The following is a 20,453-nucleotide window of genomic DNA, read 5'->3' as shown; positions in this document are numbered from 1 at the left end:
GTTCACCCTAGAACATGATGGTGCCAAAACTGCACCAACAGCTAGTAGCCAGGAGGACGATGCTCTCTCTACCTGCAGCGTCTGACACATTATGCCTCTGAAGAGCAGTTGCTGGGAATCACCCGAGGGCAGAGCACTGTTGCAGTCGTGTTCAGCGTGCCAGCTTCCCATCGGGCATCAGGGTGGGCACTGTGAGAACAGGCTGCCACACTAAATGGGCCACTGGCCCAATCCTGCTGGCTCACCTCATGCTCTTATGCACACACACACACACACATTTCTTTATATATCACTATTCATTAAAGGTATCACAGGGGTTTAAAACAGTTGAACATAAAACCAAATAATGCAAACAGTGTAAAAAGTTAAAATCAGAAATCAGCTGTTGTGGAAGGATGTATTTTTAACTGCCTGCATAAGCCTAGCAGAAGAGTTTCCAGCAGGCGCTGAAAAGTTGAAACAGAAGGTGCCTGCTGAATCTTTGTTGGCAGAGAGTTCCACAGAACTGGGCCAATGGCAATGAAGGTCATCTTACCTGGTGATGTAAAATGAGCCTCACCTCCAAATTTGGAGGTGGCCAACAACACTCCTGCAGATGATCTGGGATACAGGGGGTTTAGTCCCCAAGGTTTCCTGGGCCTAAGCAGTTCAGGGCTTTGTAAATACAAGAAGAACCTTGAACATGGCTCCATAGTGAGTGTGCCCACTTACAAGTGCAGCTGTTTGATCAATGGTGGCCCATGTTCTTGAGCAGAAGCTCCCGTAATCAGTCTGGCTGCTGCATTCTGCACTGGCCAGAGCTTCCGAACCAGACCCAAGGGCAGCTCCACGTAGAGCACATGGCAGTAATCCACCCTTGAGGTTACCGACACATGATCTGCAGCAGTCCGGCTCTCCCACTATGGCTGTTCCTGAACAGCCAGAGCTGGTCAAAGGCTTCTCTAGTGACAAAGTGCCTGCAAGGGAGGGCCACCCCATCCAGAACTGGTAACCTGCCTGCCTCTGGAACATGGGAACCACCTGCCCCAAGGGCCTGTCTTCAGAGGCCCTCATCCAGTCCACCACTGCATCCAGAGCTTTCATTGCCTCTCCTGGTTCAGATACCATGGAGAAGAAGAGCAGCAGACCTGTAACACCTTGCCTCAAAATACCATGGCTGCTCCCAGCGGCTTCACAAAGATCAGGGCGGTCCAACTTCTTCACCCAGTAGGCGGCAAGAGCACTTTGACATGGGATCTGAGTGCTGCGCACTGCCTTGAATGTGAGAGGGGAGAGCAAGGCCAAAATCTGGCACACAGCACTCCTCCTCATGCTTTCCCATTCCCAAAGCCCAGTGCCTCGCTGACCTGGTTTTGGGAATGCAGCATGAGGGCTGATGGGTGCAGTGTCAAATGTTGCTGAGGGCTGCGAAAAAAGGCCTTGAGGGCCGCATGTTCAACCACCCTCAGATAGGTCCTAATTAGCATTAGGGAGATGATATGTTGGTTGCTGGGTGGCATGCATCTGTCTCAGGAGACAGTGCAGGAGTGTGCCTTCAGGGTGAAGTCAAACTGTTGAAGACTTGCAGCGCCTGCTGTGGCTGTAAAGACTGATACAGGAGAGGCCCGTTTTGTTGCATCCGGGGCAGACGAAGGTGTCCGGTTGTGCTGCTGCAGATGCCCCAGGGCGGTTCTTCTCTCTGCGCTCCTTCCAGCGGTCGCTTCTCCTCTGGGCACGGCTGGGGAGGCAGGACCTCACTGTCAGTCTCCAGGCACTGCGGGAGAGGATAGCGCCCTGCAGAAGCCCACAGCCCAGGTGCCAGGGGGCTGAGCAGATGCAAAGGGAACCCGCAACACGGCGCCTGCCCGCCCTCCCTCCCTCCCGCCGCCGTCCCGCCAGGCCCGGGTTGGACTCCAACTCCCATCATCCCTGAGCTCTGGCCTCGCTAGCGAGGGGTGATGGGAGTTGTAGTTCAACACCCCCTGGGGACCCACAAGTGGCTCTAGTGAGCCAGCCTCGTCCAGGAACCCCTGCAGCCGCCCCCCGCCCCGGAAGAGCCGCCGGCCCCGCTCTCCGGCTATGGCCGCCCTGGGGCGTCTCCGAGGGGCCCCCCTCCCCTGGCTCCGCCCCGGGAAGTCCCGCCTCCGAAGCCGCGGTTCCGGCGGCGCCCCGTCGCTCGGGGCACGTGGGCTGATGGGCCGGCAGCGCCAGCAGCGGCGGCGGCGGCGGCGCCCGCAAGAAGCGGCCCCTGGGCCCGCGGCGCCCCCGTCCCGGCAGGTCGCGTCCACGGGGGGCAGCAGCGCCGCCAGCAAGCGGTCCGCCGCCGCCCTGGGCTACACGCGCGACCGCTTCGCGCTCCGGATGGCGCCCGCGGGAGGCCGCCGCGCCCCCGCCATCCACCGGTGAGCGAGCCCGGAGCCGGGTCTGGCTTCCCGCCCCCGAGCGCGTGCAGAGTGCAGGCCTGCGCCCCTCTTGGTTAGCTTGCCGAAGGCTCTCTTGAAGCATTGGGGTAGAATCCTGGATCCGTAGAGCTGGAAGGGACCCCGAGGGTCATCTCGTCCAGCCCCCTAGCAGACGGTCATCTGCTTGAAAACCTTCAAGGAAGGTGGTTCCTCTCTCGAGAGCGGACTCCGGAGCAGGTGGGGTGTTCCTGGCTGAAGGAGGTCCGTCAGAAAACCAGCTGCTGAAGCTGCTTGTTAGCAAGGCCCTCCCCTTAACTCTTCTCAAGATATTGAGCCCAAACCTATTGCTGTCGGTCCAGCTTGCATGAATGAATTGTGCTCTGTGAAGAAGTTCTTCCTTCTGCCCTCCTTGGGTTGCAGTCTTGTGAGAGAGGGAGAAGAGCTCTGCACAGACATCTTTCTCATCGCCCCTCACCCACCTTTCCCGTGGGTTCAGAAGCCCTCATGGGGGACGGATAAAGGAGCCCCACTTTGCCACCTGTGGACTGTGTGAAACAGAAACACCACAGTCATAGGACGAAACCTCTGCCATTTGCTAGGAATCGCAAGTGGGGAGAGGAGAGGGTTGCTCAGGGGCTCCTTGTGGGCTTCCGAGATCCCGGGGGAACAGGATGCAGGGTGGGCCGCCTTTGGCCTGATCTGGAAGCCAAGCTCTTGTTTACTTTTTGCATATGTTTATATTGTGCCATTAAAAGACAGGAAATGGCTTTTCCTTTTCCCATCTGGAGAAGCAGCTGGAAGAGAAACCAAAATGAGCCTGTTCTGGAACAAAATATAGCATGCATTGTCCATGACCACAAACAGTTCATACGCAGCAGCCCTGAGGACTTCTTCTTTCATGATAGCCCACCTCCAACTGAGCTCTTCTGAAGTCTGTCATGGGATCTCAAGTATAAAACTAGAGGTGAACTCCATGTGCATCTTCTGTGGCATGTGGGCAGGAAACTGCCAGCACTAATAAATAATAATAATAATAATAAAAATAATAAAAATAAATTTTATTTATATACCGCCCTCCCCAGCTGAAGCAGGCTCAGGGCAGCTAACAACAATAAAACAACACAACACAACACTCTAAAATCATTCATTATAAAATTAATTCAAATCAAGCCCCTGGCAACCATTGGGCCAGAGCTCTGCGAAGATTGCCGAGGGATGGAGTCAGGCTGTGCCCTGGCCAAAGGCCTGGTGGAACAGCTCTGTCTTGCAGGCCCTGCGGAAAGATGTCAAGTCCCGCAGGGCCCTGGTCTCTTCTGACAGAGCGTTCCACCAGATCGGAGCCACAGCCGAAAAAGCCCTGGCTCTAGTTGAGGCCAGCCTAACCTCTCTGTGGCCTGGGACCTTCAAGATGTTTTTATTTGAAGACCGTAGATTCCTCTGTGGGGCATACCAGGAGAGGCGGTCCCGTAGGTACGAGGGTCCTAGGCCGCATAGGGCTTTAAAGGTTAAAGCCAGCACCTTAAACCTGATCCTGTGCTCCACCGGGAGCCAGTGCAGCTGGTACAGCACCAGGTGAATGTGATCTCGCAGCGAGGACCCCGTAAGGAGTCTTGCCGCGGCATTCTGCACCCGCTGGAGTTTCTGGGTCAGTCTCAAGGGCAGCCCAACGTAGAGCAAGTTACAATAATCCAGTCTGGAGGTGACCGTCGCGTGGATCACAGTGGCTAGGTCAGGGCGAGAGAGGTAAGGAGCCAACTGCTTAGCTTGGCGGAGCCACTTAGTTTATTTACTTACATGGCTGGCATTCCACTCAATAGTCAATGTCTTGTGGGTGGGTAACAGTGACTGCTGTATTCGCCGGTGGTGAAAGAAATGTACCTGCAAATCTCACATAACCATGTGAACAGTCCATTTATCTCCAATGTGGCAGCTTTTGCTGTGTAGGACATGTGGATGGTTGTTCCTTCCTTATTTGAAATTTCTATATGCCGCCCTCCATTACTTCCTGTGTTCTCTCTCATAGGGGCTACTATGTCCGGGCCCAGGCAGTGGAACACTGTGTCCGGGCATTCCTGCTCAGCACTCAGGGCTGCCCTCTGAGGCAGGTAAGCTGGGGGCGGGCAGAGAGCAGCCGCCACCCCTGTTGCTGCGGAGGGTTTTGCTGTGTGGTGGGTGCTGATGTTGCAAACTCCTCTCCCTGCAGATCATCTCCTTGGGCGCAGGCTTTGACTCCCTCTTCTTCTTCCTCAAGAGCGAGGGGCTTCTGTGCCACACAGTGGTCTTTGAGGTTGATTTTCCAGATGTGGCACTCTCTAAAGCAGCCCTCATCAGAGGAACGGAGGAACTGATCACCCTGGTGGGGAACGACGCTTCTGCACAGGCTCTGGGTATGGCGGTTGGCAATCTTGCCAGTCTCGAGGCCATCCCATGTGTGTCCCTGTTGGGTCTGATCTGTGTTGGTCCTGTGACCTTTCCAAGGGGGACATAGGGAGGCCCCCTGACTACAGGCGATGTGCCTCAGACAGCCCAGGAGAAGGAGGTGGCAGGTGGTGGATGCTGGAGCCAGGCAGGGACATTGTTAGCAGGCCAAGGGGGACATAGGGAGGCCCCCTGACTACAGGCGATGTGCCTCAGACAGCCCAGGAGAAGGAGGTGGCAGGTGGTGGATGCAGGAGCCAGGCAGGGACATTGTTAGCAGGCCAAGGGGGACATAGGGAGGCCCCCTGACTACAGGCGATGTGCCTCAGACAGCCCAGGAGAAGGAGGTGGCAGGTGGTGGATGCTGGAGCCAGGCAGGGACATTGTTAGCAGGCCAAGGGGGACATAGGGAGGCCCCCTGACTACAGGCGATGTGCCTCAGACAGCCCAGGAGAAGGAGGTGGCAGGTGGTGGATGCTGGAGCCAGGCAGGGACATTGTTAGCAGGCCAAGGGGGACATAGGGAGGCCCCCTGACTACAGGCGATGTGCCTCAGACAGCCCAGGAGAAGGAGGTGGCAGGTGGTGGATGCTGGAGCCAGGCAGGGACATTGTTAGCAGGGTTGCACACCATCCAGACAGGGCAGCAGAGTCAGGGCTGAACATGTGGTGGCTACTGGCATTTTGGAGAGCCCAGTACTGGGCGCCTGATGGCAGGTATTCAGTGGCAGTTCTGGCAACAGAGATATGCGTGCTGAGCAGAGCAGAGTAGCCTGCTTAATGTTCTCTGGATGTGTGCAAAGCTGTTTTTCCTTCCTCACCTGCAAGGCTCATCTCCCGGCAGCCTGGCACTGTTTTGCCTGCCCCCCTTGTACGAGGAAGGGTCACAGTCACTTTGTGGATGGCAGTGAGGAGCATCTCTCTGTCTGAGCTCCAGGAGGTGAGGAGTGACAGCTCTGTGACTTCTTTTCCCAGGAGCGACTGCTTTTTCCGGAGAGGATTACAGGCTGTTGGGAGTGGACCTCTCTGAGCTGCCGAGGCTGGAAGAAGCCTTGCACAGGGCCGGACTGGACCCCAAAGTCCCCACAATGCTCCTGGCTGAAGTGGTGCTTGCCTACATGGAGGTGGAGAGGTTTGTGGAATCCCTCTTGGGTCTCCTTGGCTGCTGTTGTCCTTGGCTGCCTGAGGGGCTGTTGTTCTGACATAACATTCATAACAGCAAATGGTTACGTGCGCTCTGAGGGAACGTTGCTTGGCAAATGTTACTCAATGTACCGTATTTTTTGTCCTATAGGATGCACTTTTCCCCCTCCAAAAATGAAGGGGAAATGTGTGTGTGTCCTATGGGGCGAATGCAGGCTTTCGCTGAAGCCTGGAGAGGGAGAGGGGTCGGTGCGCACCGACCCCTCTCGCTCTCCTGACTTTGTGCAGCTCTCCGCAAGCCGGGGAAGCCCGGCAGGAAGTTGTGCCGATCTCCCCCGGCTTGCGGAGAGCTGCCTGCATCCCGAAGCCTGGGGCGAGCTGAACAGTGCGCCCCGGGCTTCGCGCTGCTCTCCGCAAGCAGGGGGAGATCGGCGCGACTTCCCGCCGGGTTCCCTAGGCTTGCGGATAGCAGCCTGTTCTGGGGGCTGGGGTCGGGGGAAACTCGGGCTTCCCCCAGCCCCGCGCCTGGGGGGGAAAAATAATTTTTTTCCCTTTATTCCCCCCCCCCAAAAAAAACCTAGGTGTGCCCTATGGGGCGAAAAATACGGTAATCAAGTGTGAAGTGATGCATGTGAATGTTTATGCTGTCTGAGCAAATTACATGCTTAGGATTCTTAGGAAAGGAATTCAAAATAAAGGTACCTGTATCATAACACTAGGGACGCGGGTGGCGCTGTGGGTAAAAGCCTCAGCGCCTAGGGCTTGCCGATCGAAAGGTCGGCGGTTCGAATCCCTGCAGCGGGGTGCACTCCCGCTGCTCGGTCCCAGCGCCTGCCAACCTAGCAGTTCAAAAGCACCCTCGGGTGCAAGTAGATAAATAGGGACCGCTTTCTAGCGGGAAGGTAAACGGCGTTTCCGTGTGTAGCTCTGGCTTGCCAGAGCAGCTTCGTCACGCTGGCCACGTGAGCCGGAAGTGTCTCCGGACAGCGCTGGCCCCTGGCCTCTTGAGTGAGATGGGCGCACAACCCCAGAGTCTGGCAAGACTGGCCCGTACGGGCAGGGGTACCTTTACCTTTACCTTTATCATAACACTGTTCTTCAAATCTGTGGTGAAATACAGTACAATCGGTTGAAAGCTGGCTGGTTGAAATCAAACAAATGCACAGAAGGTGGAGAGCTCAAAAGATCTTTTTGCGTGGCGTTTTCCTGGGGCAGAAGGAGCTTTTGAGCTTCCCGCCTTGCTTACTGTGCTCTGGGAAGCTCTCACGAGATTTTTTGGGAACTTGAATGTCCCGCTGAGATCGATCCAGAGTATTCCAGAGTCCACAGCTGACTGGGGCTCTGCAAGGGGGCGGTTCCAAGGGGGAGATGGGAATACAGTGGTGCCTTGCAAGACGAAATTAATCCGTTCCGCGAGTCTCTTTGTCTAGCGGTTTTTTCATCTTGCGAAGCAAGCCCATTGACGGTTTAGCGGATTAGCGCTATTAGCGGCTTAGCGGCTTTTAGCGGATCAGCTGATAAGCAGCTTAGCGGCTTAGAAAAAGGGGGGGGAGGAAAAAAACCCCGCAGGAACTCGCAAGACATTTTCGTCTTGCGAAGCAAGCCCATAGGGAAATTCGTTTTGCGAAGCGCCTCCAAAACGGAAAACCCTTTCGTCTAGCGGGTTTTCCGTCTTGCGAGGCGTTCGTCTTGCGGGGCACCACTGTATCTGCAGCATCCCTGGAATGGAAACCCCATGCAAGATGTGCTCAAACTGTACTGTGTACAATTCTGGTCGCCCCACCCCAAAAAGTTGTAAAGCTGAAAAGATATAGAAAGGGGCAACCAGAAGGAGAGAGAAGGAGTAATGCCCCTATGAGAAACGGCTGCAGCATTCGGGACTTTTTAGTAAAAGGCGAGGAAAAGGCAACACAACAGATGCTCGTAAAATGATGCCTGGCATGGAGAAAGTGGATGGAGAAAAGGTTTTGTCCCTCACTCATAACACCCTGGAGGAATATCCATGGCGGGAACCGCAGGAGGGGAGAGTGCTGCTGTTGTGCTTGAATCCTGCCCACAGGTTTCCCATACTGGTGTTCAGGTGGCTGCAATGAGGTGGCTGGATGCTGGACTAACTGGGCCATTGGCCTGATGTAGCAGGCTTTTCTTTTACAGTGGTACCTCGGGTTAAGAGCTTAATTCGTTCTGGAGGTCCGTTCTTAACCTGAAACTGTTCTTAATCTGAAGCACCACTTTAGCTAATGGGGCCTCCTGCTGCCACTGCGCGATTTCTGTTCTCACCCTGAAGCAAAGTTCTTAACCCGAGGAACTATTTATGAGTTAGCGGAGTCTGTAACCTGAAGCGTATGTAACCCGAGATACCGCTGTATTCTTAAATTCTTAATTTAGGTTGCCAAATACACAAGTTGGCCTTAGCACTTCTGCTTATTAGCCTTGAATTAACTTTATTTAAACTTTACTTAAAATGTGTTTAAGGGTGCATTTTAATTGTTACAGTAGGACATGTCCTTGGGCTCCCTTCCAGCCCTAGGAGAGGAGGGCATTCATCTACCCGCCCTGCCTGGGGGCTGTGGGGCGCACCTTTGGTCTCCTCTGGAGCTAGGCTAGGTTGCTCTTCACTGCTAGACTTCGCCCTCCCCTCCCTTGGTGCCTTCCAGGTCAGATGCTCTGGTTCAGTGGGCCGCTGGACACTTCCTGCATGCGTGGTTCATCCTGTATGAACAGATCCATCCCGAAGACCCCTTTGGGCGCATCATGCAGAATCACTTCAGCCGGCTCAACTCCCACCTTCGTTCCCTGGCCCAGTACCCCAACTGTAAGGCCCAGCAGACCCGATTCCTTCAGAGGGTGAGTGCACGGGACTCAGGCGAGATGGAGGCAGGAAAGAGGGAGGTCCTGTCTTTGGCAGAGGGTGGGGGCAGCTGAAGAAAGTGGCCTGTGGGAGCTGCTGCTGCTGCTGTTGCTGCTCAGGGCTGAGCGCTGCTCTCAGTGCTCTGCCTCTCTTTCCAGCGCTGGACGGAATGCAGCATCGTCAACATGAATGAGTTCTACAGCCAGGTTGTCCCTGGAGAGGAACGGCAGAGGATCCAAGCCCTGGAGCCTTTTGATGAGTTTGAGGTAACTGGTCAGGGCAGGTGCTTCTCTCAGGGCTGCGGTGGGGCATGGGCTTCAGCAGGTGCCTGCGAGTCCCAGGAAAGGGCCAGACTGGTGGTCTTCAGAGCTGCACAAAGGGGAATGGCCTGCCCAGAGCTTTGCCAGCACTGGCTGGCCTTATTCCAGGGGTGGGGGGTGCCCAGGAAGCCTCTGATGGCCAGCTGGTGCCAGAACCACCAAGCACTTCCAGAAGAGCATGGAGAAATCTGCCTAGAAGTGCCTCTCTGTCCCCAGGATCCAAAGAGGCAAAAACACCTGGGAACCTGCTGGCCAAGGTCTTAGGAACCCTAAGGAGAAGCTGCTGGATCATCTCATCTCATAGCCTGTGGGAAACCAAGGAGTGAACAAGCAGCACCAGAGCCCCCTCCCCTCCCGTGGTATCCAACAACTGGAAGCATGCCCACCCTGGCAGCTCCTCTCAGCAGGGTCCTCTGCCCCTTTATAAACTTCTGTTGTGGTCACTTCCTGGCCCAAAGGGCTCCAAGTGGGTCAAGCCGGCTGCTGTGTCTGCTCCGCGAAAGGGGCAGTTCCGTGTGAGTCCTTTGGGAAGAACCTCCCGCTTGGGACCTCGCAGGTCTCTGCCTTTCCAGCAACTCCTTGCTGCAGGGCTGGATTTTAGGGTGTTGTACAAATGTCAAGTGGGCTGTGGAAGTGGGTAGCTTTTTCATTAAATTAGCTCAATGTTTGACAGAGTTCCTTGTGGCACTTTGCTTGGCGAACGGGCTGGACAATAATATCAGGTGGACTCACAGAGGGAAACAGAAGCTGGACAAGGCCAGTGACTCCCCTTCCTGCTCTTTCTGTGCAGGAATGGCACCTGAAGTGCTCCCACTATTTTATCCTTGTGGCCTCCAAAGGAGAGACACCATCTCCAAATCTTCTGTTTCCTGGCCTGGAAGGTAAAAACACAGCAGCCCTTTTGTGGGGGGCGGGTGGGGTTGGAGCCAGGACATTTTGCCACTAGAGGCAAAGCAGAAAGTGTCAGCCGTGCCACTGCCATGCACCTGCCCAGTGGTGCTGGGTGGGCATGAGGCGGGTGCACAGAGGGGATGCTGCCCTCATTCTCCACCCCCCCATGTTTTGGCAGGGTATCGCCCTCTTTCCTCAGCTTCTTGGGAGGGGGCTGGGCTGGGCAACTGATTCAGAGTGGAGCAGCAGCAGCCTAGCAGGGTCAGAGGCCCCTGGGTCCTGCCGCCGGCTGGCCACTTTCTATCCAGGTGAAGGCAGCCTAGGTGTGTTGGACTTACCAGAAGCCCAGGAGGCCAAGGCGCATCCCTGGGTGCCAGTCTCCAGGAAGAAGAAGCCGGGGTGGGTGGGGGATGCTGATGTTCAGAAAGTGCAGTCTTGAGAGGAGAATGGAGCTGGGGAGGTAGGCAAAGGAGAAGCGTGTTGGGGCATTGGCTGACTTCAACCAGCCTGGCACTGAAGAGGTAGCTGCCTGTTTGGACCCTGGCAAGAAGAGGCAGGATGGGAGTCCCTCAGGGCCTGCAGTCAACCTAGGGAGAGGCTCTAGTGCTGCCACAACAGTTCAGGGGCAGGAGGTTCAGAGAGGTCGGGAGAGTTGCCCTGAAAAACCAGGGGACTTGGCCGCGGTGGTGCATTGGGGCCTCGTGCCTGTGGGATTCCCTCCTGGGCAGATTCGCCGTTTCCTGAGGAGGTGGTGAGGCCACGTGGGCCTGGGCTGGGGTGACTTAGAAGTGTGCAGCCCTTGTGCTGTGGGCTCCCTCCTGTTGTGCTGCCTCTGCTGCCAGTGACACTGCCTGCCCTTCTCCCCTTCAGCCTCCCTGACTCACTCTCTGCCATGTTTTGCTGGGACTCTTGCTGCATCTGCTTGTGCCCCTGTCTCTGGGCTGAGGCGCTATGGCCACCGCTCTGTGATCATTGCCCCCGACGTGATCCTGACCACTGGAGGTTTTGGGGACCACGGGGGACGTCACTGCCGCCTGACAGAGCTGCATGCCTTGATCAAGCAGAAGGATGCCTGGCAAGGGAGCAGTGTGACCTTGGCTGAGCCAGGAGAAGCCTGGGGTGAGTTGGCAGAGGCTCTCTCTGCATCTGTGGCCGCGTGCCTCCTCCTCTGTGGCTTGCCCAGCCTCCCTTGGGGACAGCAATCTGAGCCCAGTTGCCTCTGCTTCCTCTGCAGACGGCCGGCTCTTCCACTCCTTGACTCTTCTGCAGGCGGGCTGGGCCGTGGTGTTTGGGGGGCGTCGGTCCCCGGTGAGGCCTGCTCTGGAGGTGCGTTGCCTGAGAGTGTTGGAGTCTGCCAGCGCCTCTGCCTCTGGCACTCTTCGTGTGGAGCTGACTCGGCTGCTGCCTGTCGAGGAGCTGCCTTTGCCCCGCTGGAGACACACGGCAACCACAGTTGTGCATCAAGGTGGGTGGGAGGCAGGCTGGCTGGCTGGCTGGCTGGCAGGCAGGCCGAAGGCAGTCTGGGGTGGAGAGTAGCCCAAAGGGGCTGCATCTCTTTCCATCTCCTGGGCCCTCCTGATGCCTTTCAGGAAGCCCCTTGCTGCTCTCTACTCCCCGGAGGGGAGGAGGCTGCAAATACAGTGGAGGGAGGAGAGTTGTGGGGTGGGATTTCCCACCAGCCCCTTGCCAATTGTCTTAAAGCCCAGAACAAGTTTTGCTAGTTGGCGCAGCTCCTCTAAAGCATTGGTGGAGCAGGGCCAGCAGCCCTTGGAAGAGGCAGTTTAAGATTCCCAGGGGAAACTCGGGGCAGCCTCCCTCCCTCCCTCCCTCCAGCAGGGCCTTAATAGTTTTCCTGCACCTTAGGAGATCCCAGGGAGGGGGGGGGCAGGACTCCACTCTGACCTCCTGCTCTTTTCCAGGTGAGGCGTACCTGTTTGTCTATGGGGGCTGTTGCTCCAGGCAGGCTGTGCTGGCAGATTGGTGCTTCCTGCGCCTGAAGGAGGAGGGGGCGCTCTCCTGCAAGCAGGTATGAGGCAGACAGAGCCCTCCTGTGCTCCTGGCTGGAGCCTGCGTTCATCGGTCCCCGTTCGAGTGACCCTGTCAACTGCTTCGTTGGTGATGGTCCCTTGGGTGGAGTTAGAGAAAAGAGACTTTCCCAAACCCTCAGCCTCATTCCCATAATTGTTTGCAAATCAGAACCGGAAGAAGTTTGGGTGCTGTGATGCTTTCCATGCAAGCAATCTTCAAAGTTTGCTTCTTTGCTGCATTTTTATCGTGCCTTTCAAGGTGTTTTGGGGAGTGCACATGTCATCTTCACAACAACTCTGTGAGGCAGGCTAGGCTGACAAATAGTGGCTGACCTGAGGTCATTCAGCAGGAGCCATAGCTGGCGGGGTTTCCCTCAGCCTTTTAGTCTGACCCTCTAACTATCCAAACACAACCTTGGCTTGAAACAGGAGAGTCTGGACCCCCCCCCCCCGCCTGTGCCTCCTCTTTTGCTGCTGAGAAGGCCTCTCCCCATGTGTCCCCCTTTGGCTCCCAGTCCAGCAGCCCCTTCTCTTTACACATGTCCCCAACCAGATGGGGAAACAGGCTGCCCCTTCCACGCCAGCCACCCACTGACCTGAAGGATGCAGTCTGCTCCATCTGAGAAGGCTTACTGGGTCTGGGCAAGATCTGCAGCTTGCAAAGGACTTACACATCTTCTAGAAATGAGGGAGTCTTGTGAGCAGGAGCTGTCAGTGCTGACAAAGCAACTCATGCCTTTATGGAATACAGCTGAAGTCGGAGATTTTGGGGAAGCCCTCTTCTCTTGGCACCTGCTCCCTGGTGGCTCTTGGTTGCTGCACCAGAACAGCCTTTTCATGCTCTGCTTCTGGGGGTGGGATGTGCAGGGGGCTTGCTTGGTGTGTGGGGGGGGGAGAAGCATATACTCATGAGTCCCTGTCCTTTGGGGAAAGGGTGCTGCTGGCTCACTCCTTCCCTTCTGCTCCTTGGCCTTAGATCCCCGTGGATGGACCTGTTCCAGCTGGCCGCCACTCCCACAGCGCCTGTGGCTGGGCAGGTGGGGTGCTCATTGCGGGGGGCCTGGATGCAGCAGAGCAGCCTCTGGGCACCATCCTCTTTCTGAGGCCAGCTGGGAAAGGCTTTCAGTGGCACTCATTGGAGACCCACCCGCCAGTCACTCCCAGGTAAGCTCCCTCCCTCCCTGGAGCATCTCTGCATTAGGCAGGTGGCAGCTGCAGGTCCCATGGGTGGGCGGGTGGGCTTGGCCCCTTCTCGGGCAAATACCCAAAGGCCAGAACCAAGCTGTGGTGCTGTGAGGTTGTGGCACAGCCCTCCCCGCAGAGGCTTCTGGTCAGGTCTCCTGCTCTGCCCTGGCCCCAAAGGCCCCCAAACCTCCAACAGACTTTGCCCCCATCTGGCATTCTGGGCCACCCGAGCCCTCTGCACCTGGGCTCAGAAGTACATCCCACTGAGTTGACTGAGTCTAGCAAGAGGAAACTCCTGTTACCAAGGTGCCGTGATTGGTCAGATGGAGCAAAGTGGCGCTGGCAGCAGATGTCGTTACTTGAGAATTGCAAGGCACAGACTTGTAGCTATCAGTGAAATCAAAGTTATTTTATAAAATCAAAATGCATGTGGAAGGACGCTCAAGTCGGGCTCAGGCGGCTCCCATCGAAATCTAGCCTGTTCAGGATTGGCTGCCAAGGCTCTTGGGTGCTGCTTCTCAGACCAAAAGAGCAGGCCAGCCTGGAAGTCCTAGTTCAGGTGGCTGAAGGAGCAATGGGGTCTGTGGTCAAGGGGCAGGCAGAGAAATCCTTGGAGGGAGCGACCCACTTGCACCCCGGTTGCTGCTGGTTGGAGTGTTGGGGGCTTTTGGCTCTAGGAAGATGGAGGTGGCCTGGCACTGTTTCCTCCGCTCAAGCGCTACTGCCCCCCTCCCTTCCCTCTGTCCAGGTACTCACACACAGCCCATGTGCATCGGGGGCGGCTGTTGCTGGTGGGCGGCGTCTGGTTTCATGCCCCGGCCGTGCCTGGCGTCACTGTGATAGATCTGGCAACGGGACTCACGGCAGAGTATTGCATTGACACGGTGAGTTGCTGGAGTGGGAGATATGCCTTTTCTATAGCTGCCTCCAGGTTCACTTACCTGCTTGCCCTAAGCATACCTGGAAGCAGGATCCCACCCTTATGCCTTACTGAGAGTCACACTATTGCTCCGTCTAGCTCATTGCTGTACGCACTGCCTTTTCCAGGCTGCAGGATTGGAACGGGAAGTGCTGTTGAACAGGCTCCCGTTTCAGCTGCAGGTGCTTAGGCTGAGCTATTGGAGGGCTGGAGAAATGGGAGGCTGTGCCAAAGACTTGGTGGGATCCGTGGGCTTTTGCGGAGGAATGAGAGGGAACCTCATGTGGGTATCCCTGGAAGGCAGTTCCAAGCACAGGAGACGGGCAGGGAGGACGGGGTGGAGTCTTCTGGGGAGCAGGAGGGCTGAGGGGTTGGCAGCACAGGAGCAAAGGTCACTGGCAGAGATGTACCAAAATCTATGAGTGGAGAGAGAAGCTGGGGCAAAGCCACAGTGGGGCGTGAAGAGGAGGACAAGATAGATAGATAGATAGATTCTTTATTGTCATTACACAAGTGCAACATTGCACAGTGCAACGAAATTGGATGTCATCCCTTAAAAAAAAACAACAAAAGCAAAACAGCAACAACAACCAAACAAACCACATTCCAGCCACACCCACACCCACACCCATCAAACTCCCAGGTCACACTATCGAGTTACAGCATTCAAAAAGGCCACAGCTCTTGGATAGAAACTATTTTTCAGTCTATTTGTCCTTGACTTGATGTTTCTATATCTCCTGCCAGAAGGCAGTAGTGCAAACAGACTGTATCCCGGGTGAGATGCATCCTGCAGGATGTTGTTTGCTTTCCTAAGACAACGGGAACCGTACAGGAGTTTGCGCTGAATCCAGGGCAGAGCAGGAGGGCTTTAAGGAGGGGAGGCATGGCAGGGGATGGGCTGGGTGACCCTTTGGGTCCCTTCCAAGTGTCTGATTCCAAAAGAGGGGGGGATGTTGGCAGCCACGTGCTGATGGACACAGGGAGACCAAGACTTGAGGTGGGAATGTGCCTGGGGTCATCTAGGCAAGGGCCATTGAGGTAGGGAAGGGTTGTGTCCTTGCAAGGGCTGGCATTGCTCATGCCAGATGCTTCTGGCTTCTCTCTTCCTCTCCCCCCACCAGCAAAGCAGGGGCTGGCCACCCGCCTCCCCACAATCTCCTTCCCCAGAGTGGGGGGGGGGTGAGTGAGGCAGGAGGAGCCCCTGTGTGCATCTGTTGGCTGCCACCTCTGGCCCCCTTTGCCAGCCTGACTCCTGATGCCATCCTCGCCCCTCTTCTCTACCAGGCATCTCTGGAGTGGCCTCTGATGTTGCACAACCACAGCAGTGTCTTCCTGCCAGATCAAGAGGAGCTGCTGCTTCTTGGCGGTGGCGGCAACTGCTTCTCCTTTGGGACACATCTGAACTGCCATCCTGTCCGCCTGGCCCTGGGTAGTATTTGGAGTGAGCCGTGAAGCCCTGAGTGGGCCTGAGAGGATGTGGTCAACAGAAGGGAAAGAGGTTGCCCTGCCCTGGCTTGGTGAGGGTGAAGTGGGGGCGGGGGGGGGCAGGGCAATGCCCACCCACCCTCTGCATGTGGTATGTGGCTGTTGGCTCTTTCTGCCCCAGGGAAGTTGATGAGCCTCTTGGCCAGGAGGTGTTATTTGCTCAGAGGTCAAATGATGGTGGGAGGGAGGGAAGCAGGGCCGATGGAGGTTTGGGGCAGCTGTCCTGTGTTCCCAACAATAGGAAAGGGGCTTCTTAGATTGGGGAAGAATTGATGAATGAAGGCCAAAGAATAAACAAAATCTGCTCTCCCCAGGGAGGCTCGCTTGACGCCTTCCCTACACAGCTTTAGGTGCCAGGTAAAAACATTCCTCTAAGGCCTTTTAAACGGGGGTGGGGGTGGGGGGGGATGGGTACTGTTCCGTTTGTTGTTATGTTGTGCATTTTTGTACTGTAAACAACTCTGTGAGCTTTGGATGATGCGTGGTATAGGAATTTAATAAAGAAATAATAAACTCTGACTCATTCTTAGCCCAAATCTAGTACTCAGTTGTATGCTAAAATCATGGGTGACGCTGACATTCATGCGAAAGGGTAGTTTTTAAAAACTTGAGAAAACCTGGGCTTTGTGTTTTCTTAACAAAATGCAGTGAGATAGGGGTGGGAGAGAGAGAGAGAGAGAGAGAGAGAAGTGACTTGCCTCTCCTGGGTTTTTCATACCTTTCATTTAGCAGGATACACGCCGCTGTCATTTGGGTCCCCTGCATTGGGATTCTGCCACTCTTATCCATGCACTGGGATCCTTAGGAAAGGGACTGAAAGTAAAGCTGTCTGTTTTGCAATGCATACTAATCTATAGTGTGGCTTCACTTGGAATACTGTGTGCAGAATTGGTTGCCTCCCCTCAAAAAGGATATATCCAGAACAGGCCTTGCTCACTCCTGCTCACTGTAGTAATAATAATAATAATAATAATAATAATAATAATAATTTATTATTTGTACCCCGCCCATCTGGCTGGGTTTCCCCAGCCACTCTGGGCGGCTTCCATAAAAACCAAAAATACACTAAAATATCACAGATTAAAAACTTCCCTGAACAGGGCTGCTTTAAGATGTCTTCTGAATGTCAGGTAGTTATTTATCGCTTTGACATCTGATGGGAGGGCGTTCCACAGGGCAGGCGCCACGACCGAGAAGGCCCTCTGCCTGGTTCCCTGTAGCTTTGCTTCTCGCAATGAAGGAACCGCCAGAAGGCCCTCGGCGCTGGACCTCAGCGTCCGGGCAGAACGATGGGGGTGGAGACGCTCCTTCAGGTATACTGGGCCGAGGCCGTTTAGGGCTTTAAAGGTCAACACCAGCACTTTGAATTGTGCTCGGAAACGTACTGGGAGCCAATGTAGGTCTTTCAAGACCGGTGTTATGTGGTCTCGGCAGTCGCCCCCAGTCACCAGTCTAGCTGCCGCATTCTGGATTAGTTGTAGTTTCCGAGTCACCTTCAAAGGTAGCCCCACGTAGAGCGCATTGCAGTAGTCCAAGTGGGAGATAACTAGAGCATGCACCACTCTGGCGAGACAGTCCGCAGGCAGGTAGGGTCTCAGCCTGCGTACCAGGTGGAGTTGGTAGACAGCTGCCCTGGATACAGAATTGACCTGCGCCTCCATGGACAGCTGTGAGTCCAAAATGACTCCCAGGCTGCGCACCTGGTCCTTCAGGGGCACAGTTACCCTATTCAGGACCAGGAAGTCCTCCACACCAGCCCGCCCCCTGTCCCCCAAAAACAGTACTTCTGTCTTGTCAGGATTCAACCTCAATCCATTAGCCGCCATCCATCCTCCAACCGCCTCCAGGCACTCACACAGGTAAAACATTCACCACCTTCAAGGACCAAGAGGGAGAGAAGAAATCCCCAAGAACCTTATAATAACATTTGAAAAATACAGAATTAAGGGTCTAGCTTACTGTGCATTGCGAAATGCAAAGGAACTGAAGTATGAATCAAGTGTGATTGAAATTTACCATGGTATTTGTCCTTAAACCTTGCAGAGATTTTAAACCATTTACTCTTGCATTAAAAGAAGCTGGCTATGCATACAGATGGGGCATCCCTTTCAAGCTGCTAGTCCAGTGATTCTCAAAGGAGTATAGTATAGTATAGTATTTCTATCTACACACACACACACACACACACACACAACCAACCAACCAACCAGAAAGTGTATCCATGCCTCTCTTCAAGAGCATTGCCTGTTCTTCTACAGTTCTCTATGACATATTGTTGTAACAGAGATTTTCAACTCTGACAAATATGAAATATCAGAAAAGAAAAGGGCTTCTTTGTGTTGATGAGGAGATGAGAGTGTGCTTCAAATTACAAGAAATGAGATTCTTACTAAACACCAGGAAGAACTTTCTGGCAGAGCTGTTCAACAGTGGAATGGACTCCCTGGGAAGGTAGTGGACTCTCTTCCCTTAGCAATTTCTAAGCAGAGCTTGGCTGGCCACCTGTCAGGGATGCTCTAGCTGAGGTTCTGGCATTGCAGGGGGTTGGGCTAGATGACCCTTGGGGGTCCCTTCCAGCTCTACCATACTAGGATGAGGTTTCCTGTTCCTTGCAGAGCCTTGCTCAGGCAGCTAGCCATGAGGGTCTCTCTGAGTGTGTGCATTGCACGTGGTTCCTTCTGGGCTCCTGCTTTCCAGAAGGGAAACAGCAAGAGAAATATGATCTCAGTGCACTCGGCTTGCCAAGGGTTAAGATGAACTGAGTTGTATTCCTAGAGAGAACCTCAGGAGAATGTCAGGAGTGCTCTGATGGTGCAGAGAATGTCAGGCGTGCTCTGATGGTGTTTCCTGCTTGGCAGGGGGTTGGACTCGATGGCCCTTGTGGTCTCTTCCAACTCTATGATTCTATGATTCTAAGAGAACAGGAAATAAAGGCAAGGGGGTAAGGTCCTCCAGAGCAAAAAAATCCTCCTCCCCAGTCCCTTCCAGCAAAGAGGGGGTGACTTTTGTCTCCCTGCTCTGCAAATGATCCACTGATGGCACCTTCTGGGATCTGGTGAGTCTGGAGGATGCATTGGGGTGCATTCACCTCATGAAACAGGTTCCTGCCCGCTTCCTCTCTGCAAAAGCAGGGAGAGGGCGAGTTTGCAGGAGGTTTGCAACTTTAGCCTTCCTTTGGATCAAGACGCTGCTTGCCCCTTTGGGGAGGGGGTATTTTGGTCAAGGGGAAAAGGGCATGCAGATAAATCCCATTTAGATGGATGATTAAGTCACATTTGTTAACAAAGGTTGTAGCCAGATGGAAACAGATGGACATAGAATATACGCAAAAAATATAAATGAAAACTGTAACGATATAGAAGCAATGCAGCTGCAAACTGCTAGCTTGAAAGCAAAACATAATGGGAATGTTGGGACTGTCCGTGGGAAACAGAGGGACAGTCAATTCACAGTGCGAAACACCGGAATTAGCTCAGAGTGTAATATGAGCTCTTCCATTTGTTCCTGTACAGGAAGTGCAGGAAGTGTTTGCTACTAGGCTGCTGGAGTTTGAAGAGAGCAGTCATGTTTTTTGTAATGTTGCAAAGACAGAAATAAGGGCATGAAAATACGTTTCTGTCTATCTCTTTCCCCTGCCAGGGGGCAGGAAAGGGGGGGGGTGTTCTTCTCACGCTGAGAAGGATCGCCTATTGCGACCTAGCCTGGATCTTGCTGGGGAATGCAGCCAGGGAGGTCAACAGGAGATCAAGCCGGGTGCCTGGGAGAGTTGCCAGTTTCCTCCTGATATGGGCTTGATTTCCGACATGACCTATTGTCAGGGGCTCAGGAGCAGAGGCACAGGGAAGAGAGGAGATGGAGAGCGAAGGGGAAGAATCCGAGGGGAGCGTAGGAGAAGAGGACAGTGGACCGAGGGATTCCATGAGCCTCTCCAGCGAATCGGAAGATTCACAGAAGGGGGCGCCGGTGGCCAGGGCAAGGGGGGTCCCAAGGGGGACACCCCAGAAGCAAGGGGCCAGCGGGGACTCCCAGAGCAGCAGTTGGAAATCAGGACCAGCTTCCCCACCAGAGCATAGTGGGGGGGAAGAGTCACAGGTATCGGGAGTAGCGTCTCCCCCAGCAGGGAGAGGAGAGGAGTCAGGGCTGACCACGCCTCCATCGGAGAGTCAGACAACGGAGGGGAGGTCAGATCCGGCCAGTATCCCGGAAGAGGGAAGCAGTGACAGAAGTAGTGTAACGGTTAGGAGAAAGGTCATTGGGCTGGCGCAAGAGGCAAGTTCAAATGTACAGGAGCGTGGGACAGCAGAGAATGAGGATTGGGAACCGGGTCCTAAAGCCCGCAGGAGGCAGGGGGAGGAGCTAAGCGACTCAGCGTCAGAGGAGTCCAGAAAGGGGAATGCCCCAGCGGGCAGGAGGACCCAGAGGAGGAGAGAGCAGCGTAAAAGGTGGAGCAGGGCTAGGATCTTAAACTGGTGTCAGAGGGGAGGAGACTCAGATGGGACTTCGCCGATCTAGGGTTTAAGATGTAGGGCTGCGCGCTGCGGCTTTGAAATGGAAATTGAACTTCAATAAAGACTTTTGTACATTACGACAGCCTAGCGTTGGTCCTCTGTGAGCTGGGACCTAGAGGCAGCTCTGACACCTATGCAATAAAGAAAGAAAGGCTGTTGGAAGATGGAGGGCAGAGAAAAGAAAGTGCTTCTTTATGCTGTGCAGAGTTTTACCAAGAATCTCTTGCAGGAAGCAGTGATGGCCATCAACCTAGATGGCTTTAAAAGAGGATTAGGCCAATTCATGTAGGAGGAGAGAGCTATGGGATGAGACTGTGGCTCTTG

General features: G+C 54.7%; 1 protein-coding gene across 1 annotated transcript; it reads left to right on the top strand.

The window, feature by feature from the left end:
- Positions 1 to 2,058: 2,058 nt before the first annotated feature.
- LCMT2 (leucine carboxyl methyltransferase 2) lies at positions 2,059 to 16,140 on the top strand (the record flags this gene model as incomplete). Its single annotated transcript, XM_079972152.1, has 13 exons — positions 2,059 to 2,381; positions 4,405 to 4,486; positions 4,585 to 4,768; positions 5,773 to 5,929; positions 8,598 to 8,787; positions 8,950 to 9,057; positions 9,902 to 9,992; positions 10,873 to 11,121; positions 11,237 to 11,467; positions 11,922 to 12,028; positions 13,006 to 13,193; positions 13,963 to 14,098; positions 15,421 to 16,140. 13 exons carry the CDS (start codon positions 2,059 to 2,061, stop codon positions 15,586 to 15,588), a joined length of 2,214 nt encoding a protein of 737 aa, XP_079828278.1. The 3' UTR covers positions 15,589 to 16,140.
- Positions 16,141 to 20,453: the final 4,313 nt, after the last annotated feature.

This window comes from Podarcis cretensis (assembly GCF_951804945.1).
Source record: "Podarcis cretensis genome assembly, chromosome: 4".
Lineage (NCBI taxonomy): Eukaryota > Metazoa > Chordata > Lepidosauria > Squamata > Lacertidae > Podarcis > Podarcis cretensis.
Note: the sequence above shows the minus strand (reverse complement) of the source record. Positions and strands in the feature narration are given on the sequence as shown.